Below are 16,860 nucleotides of genomic sequence, written 5' to 3' on the forward strand. Positions count from 1 at the left end.
TATGAAATGCACAGACTGAACAAAATACACAAAGGACAAACCCAGTCGCAAACACCTTTTTATCGAAAAAAATCAACAAATACATTCTATTGCAAAAACTGACCTTGAGTTGTACCTCATCACCAGTCTGCTCCACTAGCCAGAAATGCACTCCTCCGACACCAACACAGGCAAATTCATTAACAGCAGTTGGGTCAAATGCTAAATCATGGACAGGATTTGAGACTCTTGTTGTTGCTAACAACTCATAATTCCTTGTATCCCATAGAGCAATTGAGAGATCCCTGTAATCTCCTGGAAAAGATTGGAACAATCAACATTAGAAACCTTTGGGAACATGTTACAACACGAACATCTAATTTAAATTTTGAAGAACACAGTACCATTTCGATACCTAAAATAAGTTAAGACTTTTGGGTTGACTGTGGAACAAAGACAAATATGTTACAAATTATAAAACATACAGTGAAATGGATACACTGCAATATTGTTATTACAAAGATCCATTGTATAATCACTTGGTTTATAGGTCTGTTAATATGCAAGGTCACTCAGGGTGATATCAAGTGGAAAACTGCAGACAGTACCATACCACTATAAGCTTGGCACTGCAAATGCTCACCTCGTTTGATATAATTCTATTTTAATTCTCAACCAATTTTAATGTGAATTTACCTGATAAATTTTATTCACCTGATACAGTGAAAGGGTGGATTTTGATCTTGAAGTTTTATAAAACAATTGCAAACCATCCAATGTCTAGTTTCATCAGTAGTAGGATGCAAAGCAGCTGGTAGTTTAGTTATAACAAGATGATGTCTCTCATATTTAACCCTCATTTCAAAGGTACACCAGATTGCCTGCATTTCCTGAGGTCCAACAAATCCAGCAGCTATGAGGCAGCAAGTAGTGCAGGATCCCCAGTTGAGGGTCTTTGCAGCTGCATGTCAGATCCAGCATGTCTGACTATCAAAACCCCCACCACAATGCAGCCCATCCCTAACGCTTGATCTCCTCCAAAGGCACGCAATACCCCAGAACATTCCACAGTTCTGTTCTACAAACTTTCAGACACTCAATCATCCACTTCCCCATCCAACCAGCCAATATCTTGAATCCCTGCCCCCCTCCTCAATCCTCACTGGGATCAGGGATCAAAACCAAATTCAGCCCCCAACCTCTTCTTCCGTGTCCTATATTTGACTGGAAGTCACGTCACTCAATTAGCCTGGCTTTGGGTGGCTCAAACTTCACAGCATGTGGAGCAACCCCTGCTTCTTGGCTTCCTCCGACATCCCTAATCTCTTCATGGCTGTGCAAAAATTCAAAATTTTCTATCACTTTTTCCCCACTGTTTCTGCCTGGCTCAATTTTTTCCAGTATTTCCTGTTATTATTTAAAACTTCCAGCATCTGCAGAATTTTGCTTTTGGATGTTTCCATTAGCAATGGAAACAATTTGTATTGGATTCATTTCAAAGAAGTAATGAAATTAGTCAAGACTTTGTTTTTGCAATGTAAGTGCTTTTCTTTTGATAAATAAACTTGAGGAGTGAGGGTATGTTGTTGATAAGCATTGTTTTTCAGATTGGATTTATTTCTTTTTTGACAAGAGATGACGCTCAGAATTCCAACAGTCAGGAGGACAACCTGGGCACAGATGAAAAGGATGCTGGAAATCTGAAAGAAAAACAGAAATCGCTGGAGAATCTCAGCAGATGTGGCAGCATCTGTGGAGAATGCAGAGTCGATGAGTTTCTCTAGCAATTTGTTTCTTTCCTTTGTTAATGATACTGATGGAAGACAACCCCTTTGTCTACCTAAACATGAACTAGGATCATGCCCTTAGCATTAATTTGAGGGAAACATTAATCATCTAGCTAACTGAACTAATGAGCCCCCTATAAAGTACAAGAAATGTTAATTTCAGCGTAACCAATTTACTAGAACTGCATTGGCTCAGCTTGATTTTTCATTTTCAAACAAGAACAGCTGAATAAAATTAACTGTTGCACAAAGTTTACAAGGATACTTGGAACAATACTGATCTCATTATTTTCAAAAATCAGCTATCTCCATTGTAGCAAATTGCTGTTTCAAAATAATGTTATCTATTTATATATAACACCTCTGCAACTGGAGCATGGGATGAGGGATATCTTTCCCACAGAACCATTAAGCTGACTGCTGACTAAATGAGAAAAGATTAAGAGGAGAAATGGTAACAGTATTCTCAAACATCAATGTTTTGATGGTTTCAAATCAACTCAATTTTCATTGAGGTTAAAAAAATAAAAGTGACTGTTCCAAGAACAATAAAAATTCAGAAGTACTTTGTCTTGATCTGGCCAATAAGAATATGGCCAAAGTTCAGTGCTTATTTTTCCAACAATGCAGCTGTTATAATTAATGCAGAATCTTTCTCCTATTACTTCTGTGGCACAACTTGTTGGATCATTAATGAGCTGTATCTTTAACAAATACATTTCTAATATATACTTTGTTGAGCACGCAAATTCAGTAGGTTTAAAACTTGCCCTTTTTTAAAAAAACGTTCAAACACTCTGCTAAAGGTGGAAGATGATGGTTCATAAAATGATCCAAACATTTGCTGAAGTGTGTTGTCATTATTGTAGTCACTATTAATATTTTTTTAAAAAATTCACTAATGGTCCATGGCCATTGCTGGATGTGTCAGCATTTCTTGTCCATCCCTACTAAATACAGCTATACATGAACAAACCTATCCCAAGTGCAAAGCAGTGTATCTGAACCTACCAGCAGACAAGAAGAGCCGGTCATCTCTGGAGTAAGCCATGGCTTGTACCTCTGTTGTGTGCTGACACAGAACTATCTTACAGGAGCCACCCACCACATTCCAAATGAAGATAGAACAGCTAGTCTTATCCTGATTTCCTGAGGCTGAGGCAAGCTCCTTCCAGACAGAACAAACAGCAAAAATAAAAGAATCAAATTTTTAAGGAATGAAATCACTAATTAAACGAATTGTCAAACACAATAACTTCACTAAGACTCTAATCCAAGAAACATTTTGTTCAACTACAAACTGTAGTGTGTACAAAGCATGAACATTTCTGAAAAAAACATCACTCTTTGTTTTTGTGAGGGGCAAATGGAAAGACAGATCGTATTATCTTAGCCTGTTGCTCTTCCACATAATACCAAGACAAAGAGAAAGACTATGGTTTAAGGCATACTTAATGGCCTGCTTAAATTCTGCAACTTGAACTTGTAAAATGTAAATTTTCAAAGGGTCACAAACCTTCCATCCATGTCATTTGATTAAATTTATAGGTGCACCAGCCCCTATTAGGACTGATCACCCACAACAAATGGCAAATATATTTCTTATGCAAGTAGGTAAATGTATGGCAGGTAACTATTAAGGAAGTAATTAAGGCAAATGGAATATTGCTGTTCATTGCTAGATGGATGGAGTTTAAAAATAAGGAGGCTATGCTGCGGCTGTAGAAGGTGCTGATGAAGCCACACCTGGAGTACTGTGTATAGTTTTGGTCTCCTTACTTGAGAAAGGATGTACTGGCACTGGAAGGGGTGCAGAGGAGGTTCACTAAGTTGATTCTGGATTCAATAGGGTTGACCTATGAGCAGACATTGAATAGACTGGGACTATTCTCATTCAAATTTAGAAGAATGAGGTGGCGATCTTATTGAAATATATAAAATTAAGCAGGGATTAGTTAAAATAGAAGCAGGGAGGTTGTTTCCACTATGGGTGAAACTAGAACTAGCGGGCATAATCTCAAAATAAGGGGCAGCAAATTTAGAACTGAGTTGAGGAGGAACATCTTCACCCGAAGGGTTGCAAATCTATGGAATTCCCTGCCCAGTGAAGCAGTTGAATGGTTTTATGGCACAGATACAGAGATTTTCGAACAGTAAAGGAATTAAGGGTTAGGGTTAGCAGGCGAGCAAGTGGAACTGAGTCTGCGAACAGATCAGCCATAATATTAATGAATGGTGGGACAGGCTCCACGGGCCAAATGACCTACCCCTGCTCCTACTTTTAAATACTCTTAAGTATTATGTCAATTAAGGAGAGGTTATCCACTTTAGTTACAGAAACAGGAAGGCAGATTATTATCCGAACTGTGATAGATGGGGAAGGAAGGAGCTGCAACAAACCTGGGTGTCCTTCTACATGACTCAGTGAAAGTAAAGCAGGCAGGTATAGGAGGCAGAAGATGACAAATGGTAATGTTGGCCTTTATAGTGAGAGGATTTGACCACAGGAACAGAGATGTGTTACCGAAATTGCACAGGGCCTTGGTGAGGCCACACCTGGAGTACTGCGTGCAGTTATGGCCTCCTTATCTGAAGAAGGATGTTTGACTATGGAGTATGTGCATCAAACTGCACGCAATACTCCAGGTGTGGCCTCACCAGCAGGACTGATAGATCAAGCATCACTAGCTCGGTTATGACTTTACTCACTGGAGTTAAGAAGAATAGTTGGAGGGTGGGGTAGGTCTTTTACAACTGCGATGAGAGACATTTCTTCACCTGGAGAGTGATAAGCCTGTGGAAATCTCTGCCACACAAAGCAGTTGAGGCCAAAACACAACATTTTCAAGGGGGAGATAAATATAGTTCTCAGGGACAAAGAGATCAAAGAGTATGGGGTGAAAGCAATAAAAGGATACTAAGTAGGGTGATCAGCCATGATTACGTTAATTGTGAAGTAGGCATGAAGGGCTAAATAGCCCACTCCTGCATCTTTTCTCTATGCTTTTATATTTTCTTCAAATCAAAGATTATTAATTGACAATATTATACTTATTGATGACTAAGTTACATAGGATTAGAAGCAGGAATAAGCCATTTAGCCCATCAAACCTGCTCGGTCATTCTTTAAGATCATGGACGATCTATTCATAGTTGCAGCTCCTCCTACCTGCATTGTCCCCATAACCCTTAATTCCCCAATCATGCAAAAACCCATCCAACTGTGTTTTGAATATATTTAATGAAGTTGCTTCTACTGCTTCCTCGAGTAGAGAATTCCATAGATTCACTACTCTCTGAGAAAAGCAGTTCCTCCTCATCTCTGTCCTAAATCTAATCCCGTAGATCGCTGAATTAATTTTAACACAGAGTAACACACTATCTTTTTCTTTCCTTCTCTGACAAACTTATCAGTGTGGAGAGATTTTTACACACAATATAGATTAGTAGATTAAAAAGCCTACAACTTCAGAGAAAAAAAAAGTCACTTACTGATGATTGAGGAAGCACTCACTACCTGCAACCCATGTTGAAGACATTTTCATCATCAGTAGATGAGTGACCAAATGCAGCTCTATTAATTTATGTATGTTAAAGTATCCCAGTGGGTGACAAGATTAAATTTCCACTAATTCTACCCCAAGTGTAGAGGTACCACAATTCTACCTGTGCATCATGGCTAACTGCAAGTGTAGAGATCTCCTCCAAGTGACCAGTTAAGTGTTTCTGAGATCCAGAATGCAAGTCCTCAATCACCACCAAGCAGCCACAAGAATATGCAAATAGTGCTGGGAGAAAAGACAGAAGGATTAACCAAAAATAATGGCACAAACATTGTCCAAACTTTTGATCAGAACTACAAGGTCACTAATAAACAGAATCCAACAAATTGATTAATCAGACGTAGGTAACAACTTGCTGTAGAATAGCTGTGTTTCAGAGGGATTTTTTTAACATTTGGTATATAAGTTGAATATATGAAATGGACTTTAAATTGTGAATCAATCAAAATGTACAATAATTTTACCTGAGGCTATTAAATCTGAATATTGAATTACAATCTAACCTTTTTCACTAATTTGCTGAGGGATGAGCTCCATTATCCTTATATGACATATTTCACAACCTTAAATCAATCTGTGTAGGTGCTCTTTCCAACTGACACCATTGGAAAAAGGCCAAAGTACTGGAGCCCTGGTTATTTCTTTCTTCTTTTTGTGTTGTGATATTCTTGTTGTCAAAACTTTGGAATCAGCTAATTTAGTATAAAACAGGGATTAAATCTTGGTCTGAACAGCTCAATAGTAGATGATTTTATCAGAACTAAAATGCACTTTAGATCCAATTATGATTCAATAAAATATCATAGAAAGTTTACTTGAGCTATATTTGAAATAGTGCAAAAAGGCACACCTACACTGAGTCAAAGAAACGTTTAATACATGGTCTCAATGACAGTCACTGCACATGTTAAGCAAACACTTAAAAAGTGAGAAATCATTCATACTATACCTAATTACACTAAGTATGTGCTTACTATCCACCACTGTTGATGAACAAGGTGAAAAGAATAGGAAAGTCATTTAGGTACAAGTGACGGTTTTAATTTAGCATGCATCTCAAGGTAAGTAAAGCATTCATAAACATAACATAATATTTGCTGCATGTGTGCTTGTTAACTAGATCACACATATTTCCCATTCTGGTTACCCACAATTGGAGTCCAAACAAAGTTCTCTTTTCTATCGAATGTTTGCTTCCCAGTTGGGGCCATGTCCTAACAATTACCTGTATCAGGATTCCAGACCATATTTCCTCTTCCGTTTCCATTGTATCCAATTACTACTTTCAGCTTCAGATCCTCTTTCCCATCAGAAAGGACTGCAACCTGGGAAGCAAAGTTACAATGAGAGTTGAGAATACTCTATTACTATAATATGCATAAAGGGTAAAGTGAACATGGAGTAATTTGAAGGTGTGCAGGTTGAATCAACACATAAAACAGTATAGAATTCAGAACATAAAATCTACATGAGTTTTCACTGGTGTTCTGCATCGTATTCTTTGCTCTCCAAGCATTTATTCAATTTCCTTTTGAAGGTTGTTTTTGAATCTGTACCTACTACCCTATTAGGTTTTTGATTAGATTAGATTAGACTAGATTAGACTTACAGTGTGGAAACAGGCCCTTCGGCCCAACAAGTCCACACCGACCCGCCGAAGCGAAACCCACCCATACCCCTACATTTACCCCTTACCTAACACTACGGGCAATTTAGCATGGCCAATTCACCTGACCCGCACATCTTTGGACTGTGGGAGGAAACCGGAGCACCCGGAGGAAACCCACGCAGACACGGGGAGAACGTGCAAACTCCACACAGTCAGTCACCTGAGTCGGGAATTCTGCATTCATATCTTTAACATGGAAAAAAAAAAGTTGACTTCTGCGAAAGAGGTATCCACAACAATCAAAAACAGCTTTTCTTTGGGAATCGCTGTCAAAATATTTCAAGGTTTTGAACGCAGCTCACAGATTTTGGTAGAGAGCATAATGTACACTAAAAGCAGCATGAACCCTGGAAACACCAGCACAGAAACGACTTCAATCTGAAATAACACTATCAACACAACTCCATTTTCTGTCATTTAACCAGTTTGTATTCATGCTGATCCTGCTCTCTTTAATCCTATTTGCTGTAAAACACTGCAAATCTCCTCGTAGCCCTTGCTACTCTAAGGAGAGCAACTCAAGTTTAACTTATCCATGTAATTTTAGTTCCTCACACTTGGAATCATTCTCAAATTCTTTCCGTACCTCTTTCAAAGCTTTCATTACCTTCTTCAAGTGAAATGCCAGAAATACAAAAAACTTCAAAAGAAAGCCAAAACTATTGTTTAATACAGATTTAGCATAATTTTATGGCTTTTGTAATATATAAGATTATTTTATACTGCTCAAGATCCCATGCGCTCTAGGGATTTTTTGGATAATCTGCCCTATCACTTTCAGAAATGTGTGCACAAATACACACATATCTCTGTTCTTGCACTGTCTTTGAAATTGATTCATTTAGGTTGCACTGTCACTCCTTAACCTTCCTATCTAAATGCATCACTTCACACTTTGATTGTCATCTGCAATGTGTTTACCCATTCCACAGTCCTCTCTATGTCTTACGTGAAGTCCAGTACTATTATCCTCACTGTTTGCAGCCCAAGTTTTGTTTCATCTGCTAATTTCAACATTGTACTCACTACCAAATTCAAGGCATCGGTGTACACTAAAAGCAGAATGAACCCTGCAAACACCAACATAGAACCATTTTCAGCCTGAAGTAACAGCATCACTAAAGCCAGTTTGTATCCATGCTTATCATGCTATCTTTAATCTTATTTACTGTCAAACACAGCTAAGTCAAAAAATTTGAGACATCCATTGGCACTAAAGTTATTGAACAGATACTTTTCTACTCTAAACCCCTTATCAAAAAAAATCAAATAAAACATAAAAATACAAGTGTGATAACCTGTTGGAAATAACAAATATGACATTACAGCAAAGGGATGGGGTGGCCCCAATCGCAGTTCCTTTTTAGGGAGTAGAGGAAAAGTATAAGAAGCAAGCACTTTGCTCGTGACTGCAAGAAGTTTACACAGTTGGTTCCAACCTGAAACTAGATCAACATTCCCAGTTTAGCGTGAAGAATAAAAATTACAGCAGATCCTTTACTTAGCCTGAAGTACCTTCTGTAACTTAGCAATGGGAATGCTGCTCTTACCTCGAGCTTCAAACAATTTAAAATCAAATGTGCCTGTCTTTTTTGATGACATATCTTAGACATAAAAACACCACGTTACAATCTTGATAATCTACAGTAATATGAAGGGTTAAGGCTTCAAGGGTGAAGAGAAAGAAAATGGCTTCAATTTGACATGGCTTTTGGTGGACAATGGTGAGAAACTCAACTGTTATAGATTAAGACAGACCACTCAAAACTTTCTTAAGCAGATAGCCCAAATTTGCAATTTGTTTCAGTAAGTGTACAGCGAAAATTACCCAGAGTGAAGTAGCTAGGTTGGCTACCAGGTTTTAAAACAGACAAAAATTAATTCACAAAATCAAACACAGAACAGAATAAAGAAACCCTATAGAACTCAGTCTATCCAAACTAGACTTAATTATGCTGGTCCGAATATACACAACAATCCCAATAAGCAAACCCCTTAAAAAAAAAAGTTAAAAATGGAACAAATGCTTAAAGGTTGAAGTTAAAGGACAGAAGGAAAGAGAGAGTTTAGCAACCTGCTTCCACACAGCTCACTGTTGAACTCCTAATTAGTTCTAGACTGAACTGCTCAGCTGGCCACTCCCCTTCCATTATATAAGTCACTTCTAAAACATGAGCTGATAATGTGTTGCTGGAAAAGTGCAGCAGGTCAGGTTATACCCGAAACGTCGAATTTCCTGTTCCATGGATGCTGCCAGACCTGCTGCGTTTTTCCAGCAACACATTTTCAGCTCTGATCTCCAGCATCTGCAGACCTCACTTTCTCCACTTCTAAAACATGACAACTTTGGCCTGAAGTCTCATCCGTTTATATATAAATAAAGGCCTCTCAAAATCCCTTGTCATCTCTGTACCAAACTAGTCACCTCGGAGCTGGGAGGGATTAATGAACCCTCTGAAAAAAATCAGGACATGGTATCTTTGAGTTAGGAACAGATTCTACAAAAAAAAAAGGGACCAACGCTGTGACACAACGCTGCTACAGATGCTCAAGCAACTTCAAACAAGTCATCATAAGATCTTTTTGTGTCTGGAAGAGAACATTCTCAGGCAGTGTCAAGTCTGGTTTATCAGGAAGATGGGCGTGGCTGTCAATAACGACAACACTTATTTCTAGGTTATGTGCACTTGGATTGAACTGGGTGCAAAGTGAAAATGTCATCAAAGTCACAAAATAAGTGGCCCAGTAAATTGATTGAGCCTTGTTGTAGCTTTGCAAAATATATATAAAGATATACAAAATAATGACAGTAATTGTACCTGAGATACAGATGAGGCTTTGAATTGAGCAGCAAAATGCTTGTATGAATCTGGACGTTTATTGGTGTGTGGGAAATCTCCGTCTCCGAACCAAGATGCTATGAAAAAGGAACATGTTAAAATCTTATTGCAATCAATTAACACATGCATTCATTTTTTTGATCAATAGCAATTGACAGAGCTTTGGTTAAAAGTATTATCGTGACAGACACACTTGCTCATATAAACAGAGGATGTTCTAAATATGAATTACAGTTTCACAGAAGTATTCATGTTATCAATGTTAAACATATAAATGTGACTGTTCTAAATGATCATAACCCATTCTAAAGTAGTGTCACACACAGCTCGCAAAAAATAAGAAATCAAAATGCATTTTTGTTATTATGAAGGGCAGAACAAGGTGTTTTTGATCCTCAACTGGAAATATCTGTTAAGGGATTATGGAAAATAAGGTGGAATGAGTTTCTTCAACATTGAGCAAGGTTATCAACACAATATATAAAACTATTACGATCAGTTACATAACAAGTATAAATAAAGAACAACACAAAAAACCCTCTCATGATACAGGCTCTCAACCTTCCCATGATATTTTAGGCAATTATTCGTAATATGGAGTTGGTCACTTATAGTATCATCTTTCACTGCATGCTTGATTTCAAATTGAAAACCCATGCTCTCTAGCAGTGCTAGAATTACTAATGGCATCCAGAGCACTGAAGGCTGAGCTACCTGGTTCATCCAGCTCTTTCTGGTATTCCTGAAGGGAAACAGGCTTCGTGAAAGGTGTCACATTCTCGCCAGAATGCATGTTTTCATGGACTTGCAGTATTGAGTCTCCAATTCTTCCAACAGTGATCGAGTCATCATTTTGATTGTTGTTATCTTTACTCTCCACATCAGACAAAAACACTTGGAAGAGGAAAAGTCCCACACAAACTGTTAGTACAGTATAGATACACAATCCTTTATCCGAAATCCAGTAGTTTCTCGGAATTCAGATTTCAGAATAAATGATGTTTTCACAATGAAATAAAAAAAACTACCGAGTAGCAAACCCACTTGTGACTAGTATGAGCGCTGAGACAAATCACACCTGCCGGTGCGGAGGCATGCTGTCATGTCACATGAGTGACATGGGTTGAGTGGGTGTGGAGTTGGGTCACCTGATTACATGCCAAACAATCTTATTATGCAGAAAAAAAACTTTGGATTTCGGAGTTTTTCGGATTTCAGATAAAGGATTGTGTACCTGAATAAGCCAAATCAATTGACCAAAAGTGTAATATTTGCGCAGATGGTGTATTAAATCAGCTAATACTACTAGCAACTCTGACATTTAGGCAACTACCCTTAAGAAAATGATAAGTGCCTCCTTGGACCACTGCAGTCTTTGGGGTGTTGGCACATCCACAATGCAATTAGGGTGGGAGCTACAGGACTTTAACTCAGTGACATTTAAGAAACAATGATACATTTCCAATTCAGGATGGTAAGTGGTTTGAAGGCGAAATTGCAGATGGTGGTGCTTACATATATCTGGTGTCGTTATTATTCTCAATGGCAGTGGTCATGGGTTTGAGATTTGTTCAGTCTTGGTCTTAGCAGACCTGTAGTTTCTTCATTAATTTGATGCATTGGTTGGAATAAAAAGTATAAGTACAGGATTATCAGGACTTCTTGACGGTGAATTGTCAGATAAGATAGTACGGTCAGACAGTAGACAGCAGGCAAAGTACAACCCAAAACAAGACCATAACAGAGATTCAGGCAGAACGTACTTGTGCGACATCAATGACTGCAACAGCAGATGAAGATTGCAGCAATAGGATAACCCCAGTCAAGGTTTCCTTGCCACTGGAACTGGATCTACCTTCCATCAAGGAATATGTGTCGGATATGCTACTGCATTCCCATAAGAGGAGATGCCCTGCAAAAGGTGGGTACCAAGTGAAGTACTGAAAAGTAACAGAAAAAAAGAATACTAACAATCTCAGGGCCAAGGTTTAATTCCACTTCCAGAAATACCTGCTAAATGTCTGGTCAGAAATGCAGCTCTAGGATTGGTCTCATCAGTCACACAAGGATGTGCAGAAACCATGACCAATGGCAGAATTTCCCAGGTGGACAATCATATTCACCAGTGAATAATTGTTGATGACATATTTCCATGATGTGTGCAGGTGTAAGTTGTATATTTTTATTTTGTGTACACAATTGGATGGGAACCCTAAACTGCCTCCTATATTACTCACCATCCTGCTCATTTCTTTCAATAACACTGACATTGAGTGGTGGGGAGGAGCTGGGGACTGGTACTGACTGGCGAGGCATCCCACCATTTTGGCAAACCTCATTGCCCTCTGCAACTGAAGGAGCTTCTAAAATAAAAAAGAAGAGAATTATATCCATTGTTTAATGTCTGTCATCAAATAAAAAATTCTGCTAGTTATGAATAAAATGAAATCATGTGCTCAGAGAGTCAATACCAGAGTCGGGAGTAACATGCAGGTCAGACCAGGTAAGGATGATGGACTTCCTTAACAAATAGCACAAGTAGTAAACCAAATGAGTTTTAGTAACAGTCAGCAGTAGTTACATAGTCACCATTAGGCTAGCTTTTTATTTCCAGAGTTTAAAAAAAATTGAATTTCAATTTCATCATCTGCCATGGTGGAATTTGAACACATCATCCCAGAAATTAGTCTGGGGTTCTGGATTACTAGTCCACTGGCATTACCATTGCAGCACTTTCTTCTCCAACTTATCACAATTGAAGTTTTGCATCCCTGGATCATTCTTGTAAACTTCTTCTGCAATGCATTCACATTCTTCGCCCAGAACTGTAGACAATACTCCAACTGAGGTCTAACCAGTGTCATATATAAGTGCGGCTTAAACTCTGATTTGGATTCTACGCCCTTGTTACTGAAGGTTAAAATACAATATACTTCATTAACAGTTTACTTTACCTGGCCTGCCACCTTCTATGATCTATCCACATATACATCGAGGTCTTGCAGCTCCTGCACACCCTTTAGAATAGTACCCTTTATTTTATATGGTCTGTTGATATTTGCAACAAAATGCATCAACTCAATCCTCGCTACATTGAACTTCATCTCCTACCTACTCACCCACTACACCAATGTGTCAATGTTCTTATGAAGCTCTACAGTCTCATTCTCAGAGTTAATAATTCTCCCAAGTTTTGTATTGTGTAAAAAACTTTAAAACTATCCATGCACACAAAGAACTCTCTCAAGTATATGTGCCAAGAAAAACAAGAGTTTCAATATTGACCCCTGGGGAACTCCACTACAAACTTTCCTCACTGCAAATCTTCTTCCAGCCAAAAAAACACCCACTAACTGTTACTCCATTTCTTATCCTCAGTTAATTTAATATTTATATTGTTACTGCTCATTTTATTCAATGATCTACTAATTTATTTGAAAATGTGTTGCTGGTTAAAGCACAGCAGGTCAGGCAGCATCCAAGGAATAGGAAATTCGACGTTTCGGGCATAATCCCTTCATCAGGCTTATGCCCGAAACGTCGAATTTCCTATTCCTTGGATGCTGCCTGACCTGCTGTGCTTTAACCAGCAACGCATTTTCAACTGTGATCTCCAGCATCTGCAGACCTCATTTTTTACCCTTACTAATTTATTTGCACAACTGTTGTGTGGTACTGCACTGAATATTCTGCTGAAGTCAGTGCATGTCATATTAACAGCTTTGCTCTCATCAACCCTCTCTTTTATCTTAAAAGCAGCAAGTTAGTTAAACATGGCATACCCTTAATAAATCCATGCTAACTCTTCTGAATTAACTAACATTTTTCCAAAGAACTGCTAATTCTACCACAAAGCAATTATTTCTATAAGTCCACTCAAAACTGAAGTAGGGGCTGTGCTCCTTGAAGCAAAGAAGTCTGGGGAGAGGTCTGACCGAAGTGCAGAGATTATAACAAGTTTGGATAAGGGAGACAAAATAATTCCATTTTCATTAGTTGATAGTACAAGAATTAGGGGACAAAAAGATTTGGGTAAGAGATGCAAGAAGGGTACTTTTTAAATGCAGTGAGTAGTAATGTTCTAGAACACACTGTCTTTTGAGGATGATGGAAGCAGGGACAACGAATAATTTCAAATGGAAGTTGGATGGGCACCTGAGTAATTAGATTTAGCAAGACTAGAGGATGGAGGGGGAAACAGTCACTACAGAAAGCCAGAATGGACTGACAGGTTGCCTGGTCTACTTTTGTGCTGTAATGATTCTATGACTACAAATTCTGCAAGGTTTAAGATTATGCAAATTGAAGTCAATACATTTTAAGTAGTGAGAACTCACCAGTTCCATGGAGGGGAAACGGCTGAATTGAAGGGAGGCTGCTAAAGACAAAAAGTAAAAATAATTCCTAACCATAAATTAACAATACTCTCTAAACATTTAAAGTTCTTTCTAAAACACTTTCCTGACTTTCTGCATTCCTTACTGATTCATCTCAATTCTTACATTGCTCCATGAACTTTTGTCACTCTAAAGAACAAAAGTACATCCACACAGCATTTGAATCTTATTAAAATGAATTCCACATAGTGGTCTACAAGCCTTTTATAAAGTGCTGCCAGAATCCCAACAAGGTCAAAGAAGTTATTTGTGTACAGGCAGTCCCTGAGTTACGAAAGGTTCACTTCTGGAATTCACTTGCAAATTGATTTGTGGGAACACAATGCAGGGCAATGTAAAGCAACCATTTGTAAGTACTGGAAATGTTTGCATGCCCAGTTTTTAGAGTTACATATCTGTATGGTATCATATTTGGAAGTACAAGTATTTGTAAATAACAATATCATTTTGTTTACCTGGTCTCCTGATCTAGTACACAAGCAAGAAAATCCCAGACAAACACTGCATCTCCAACACTGATTGCACTTAATTGGTCTGGAGTGAACATAGCTTGTTGAATTGTTTCAGAGTGACCAATGAACACCTAGCAAAACAAAACAAATACAAACAAGAGTAGAAACTATTCAGACGAATGCATCATGAAACAAAACTATAGGTAAGACGAACTGAGCAATTAAACGTAAATGACAGACTTTGTTCAGTCTTGGACAACATATGCTGTCCATAAAACCAAGATGATCAGGTGAACCAAATTCATTTGCTCAGGGTAATAATCCAACTAGCTAGAAAACAAAGACAAATCTTCCTAAAAATAAACACCAATCTGTGCAGGATCAGATGTACTCTAATGAATATAAAACATACATAACTTTGAATATTTGGTTTAGAAGCTGAATTTAAGACAACATATCAGATGGGAGTATATATCATCGGTATGCAATTATGCATACCTTAGATTTGTGACTGTGGATCAAAAGTAAAATTCTTCAGTTTAAGTTGATTTTTAATTTAATTTTGGGTTCTCCCTTGCTGTTTTAAGACAGTGTCTCATGCTATGGTGGAATTTCAGATATTGAATGTGCACTCAGTCAGTCCAAATAACCATACCTCACGTGTGGGTCAGTCATTAAATTGAAAGAATATTCAACAGTATGAAGCACCACAACCAAATAATTGCCATTTGAGTTTGCATGCATACTCTCCAGCAGTGGTTACTGTAGAGAAGTTTTAGGAAATAGGAAATCTGGCAACTTCTTGTTTTAAAACTTTCCCAACCTAACTAAATTAAATCCAGTAATTAAACCTACTGTAGTGATTTGATATGAGTTAACTTAGCAGACTAAGTCGAGAACTTTACTGGCTTGAGAGATTTAGGACTGTTGCATGTCACAGTCATGGAGAATACTTCAGATATTAATGTCTCAATTGAAATGAGTGTTTATGCAAGGTTAGAATAACTTACTTCAACTTCATTACCTGCCCTCTGGATGCATTCTGATGTCAGGTGCAAACGCAAAATGTGTTTGGTAAATCATCTGCTATCCTTGATCATCATAACTTCAACAGTGAAGTCAACTCACCTATGCTCAGTGCTCTCCTTCTCTTTTGAGCCCTCCTATAATCCTATAGTGGTGAGACATAACAAAACTTCTCCAAGGTGTGCTGGAAAGGCAGTTGAAACTATCCTATGAGCTTTGGACAATGTACAGCAGGAGGTTTTCATATGGGGAGAAATTTCATTTTAAAACACAAAAAGATTAGTGTTTCCTTTATTTTGTTTCTCTCTCAATGTCAATCAGTTTGAATGAAATGTTAAGCTAAACTCAGATTTTGCTTGTGTATTAGTACTAATGTACTATGTCATTCTAACCTTTTCGTTTAAAATGAAATTTATCCTCTTTTTTACCATATGAAACCTCCTGCTAGATATTGTCCAAAGCTAATACGATAATTCAGAATAAAACTTTTGAATAATTATCATGATTTTTTACCACTTAAGAACATTGCTACGGTGATTTTATGCAACCACTGTGTTTGGATGTCTCTGTGCTTATACTCAGTGCCAACCATTATCAATGAGCATTGTTTCAACCGCCTTTCCAGCGCATCATGGAGAAGTTTAAAAACATTAACAATGGAAATGCATACCTGATAATTAATGTCCTGTTTCATATGATAATCCCAGACTTTAATGACCTTCTCCCCTGTAGTCAGGAGGTACTGAATGTCTTCACTCACAGCTAAAGACGTGGAGACTGACTTGTGAATATTACAAACCTATTGGAACAATGAAGTCTAATTATTATAAAGAAAACAAAGAATTTCTGTAAAACAGAAGAGAACAAGCATGTCTACTATACTGGTTTAGATAATAATTTCTAATAGTTTAACTAATGGTCTTTTCCCATCCCAGATTATTAATCCTGTATCTAATATTAGTATTGATGAAGGAGGATGATCTGTCTGAAGTCAGTTTGATAGAATCTATTATCAACAAACTGTACATAGTCTGACCAACAATTCTATTTCCAATTTAGCATATTAAAACCAAACATTTTAATTTAAAATGAATCTAAACTGGCACACAAATTGCACTTGCAACATCTTAACCTGAATGAAACCAGT

The 16,860-nt window shown here is 37.8% G+C and overlaps 1 protein-coding gene across 3 annotated transcripts in view; it reads right to left on the minus strand.

Annotated features, from left to right (window-relative positions):
* The window catches only part of wdr90 (WD repeat domain 90), a 75,692-nt gene that overhangs the window by 13,702 nt on the left and 45,130 nt on the right, over positions 1-16,860 (minus strand). For 2 of the 3 annotated variants that reach the window (XM_060840463.1, XM_060840461.1), the window contains exons 25-34: positions 16,384-16,512; positions 14,691-14,818; positions 14,176-14,216; positions 12,076-12,201; positions 10,553-10,732; positions 9,818-9,915; positions 6,555-6,654; positions 5,433-5,554; positions 2,778-2,934; positions 104-294 (exon numbers count right to left, since the gene is read on the minus strand). In XM_060840463.1, coding sequence (XP_060696446.1) covers positions 104-294; positions 2,778-2,934; positions 5,433-5,554; positions 6,555-6,654; positions 9,818-9,915; positions 10,553-10,732; positions 12,076-12,201; positions 14,176-14,216; positions 14,691-14,818; positions 16,384-16,512 — 1,272 coding nt within the window. The remainder of the gene's footprint in view (positions 1-103; positions 295-2,777; positions 2,935-5,432; positions 5,555-6,554; positions 6,655-9,817; positions 9,916-10,552; positions 10,733-12,075; positions 12,202-14,175; positions 14,217-14,690; positions 14,819-16,383; positions 16,513-16,860) is intronic. The other variant, XM_060840462.1, reaches the window with a different exon arrangement.

This window comes from Hemiscyllium ocellatum, chromosome 20 (assembly GCF_020745735.1).
Source record: "Hemiscyllium ocellatum isolate sHemOce1 chromosome 20, sHemOce1.pat.X.cur, whole genome shotgun sequence".
Taxonomy (NCBI): domain Eukaryota; kingdom Metazoa; phylum Chordata; class Chondrichthyes; order Orectolobiformes; family Hemiscylliidae; genus Hemiscyllium; species Hemiscyllium ocellatum.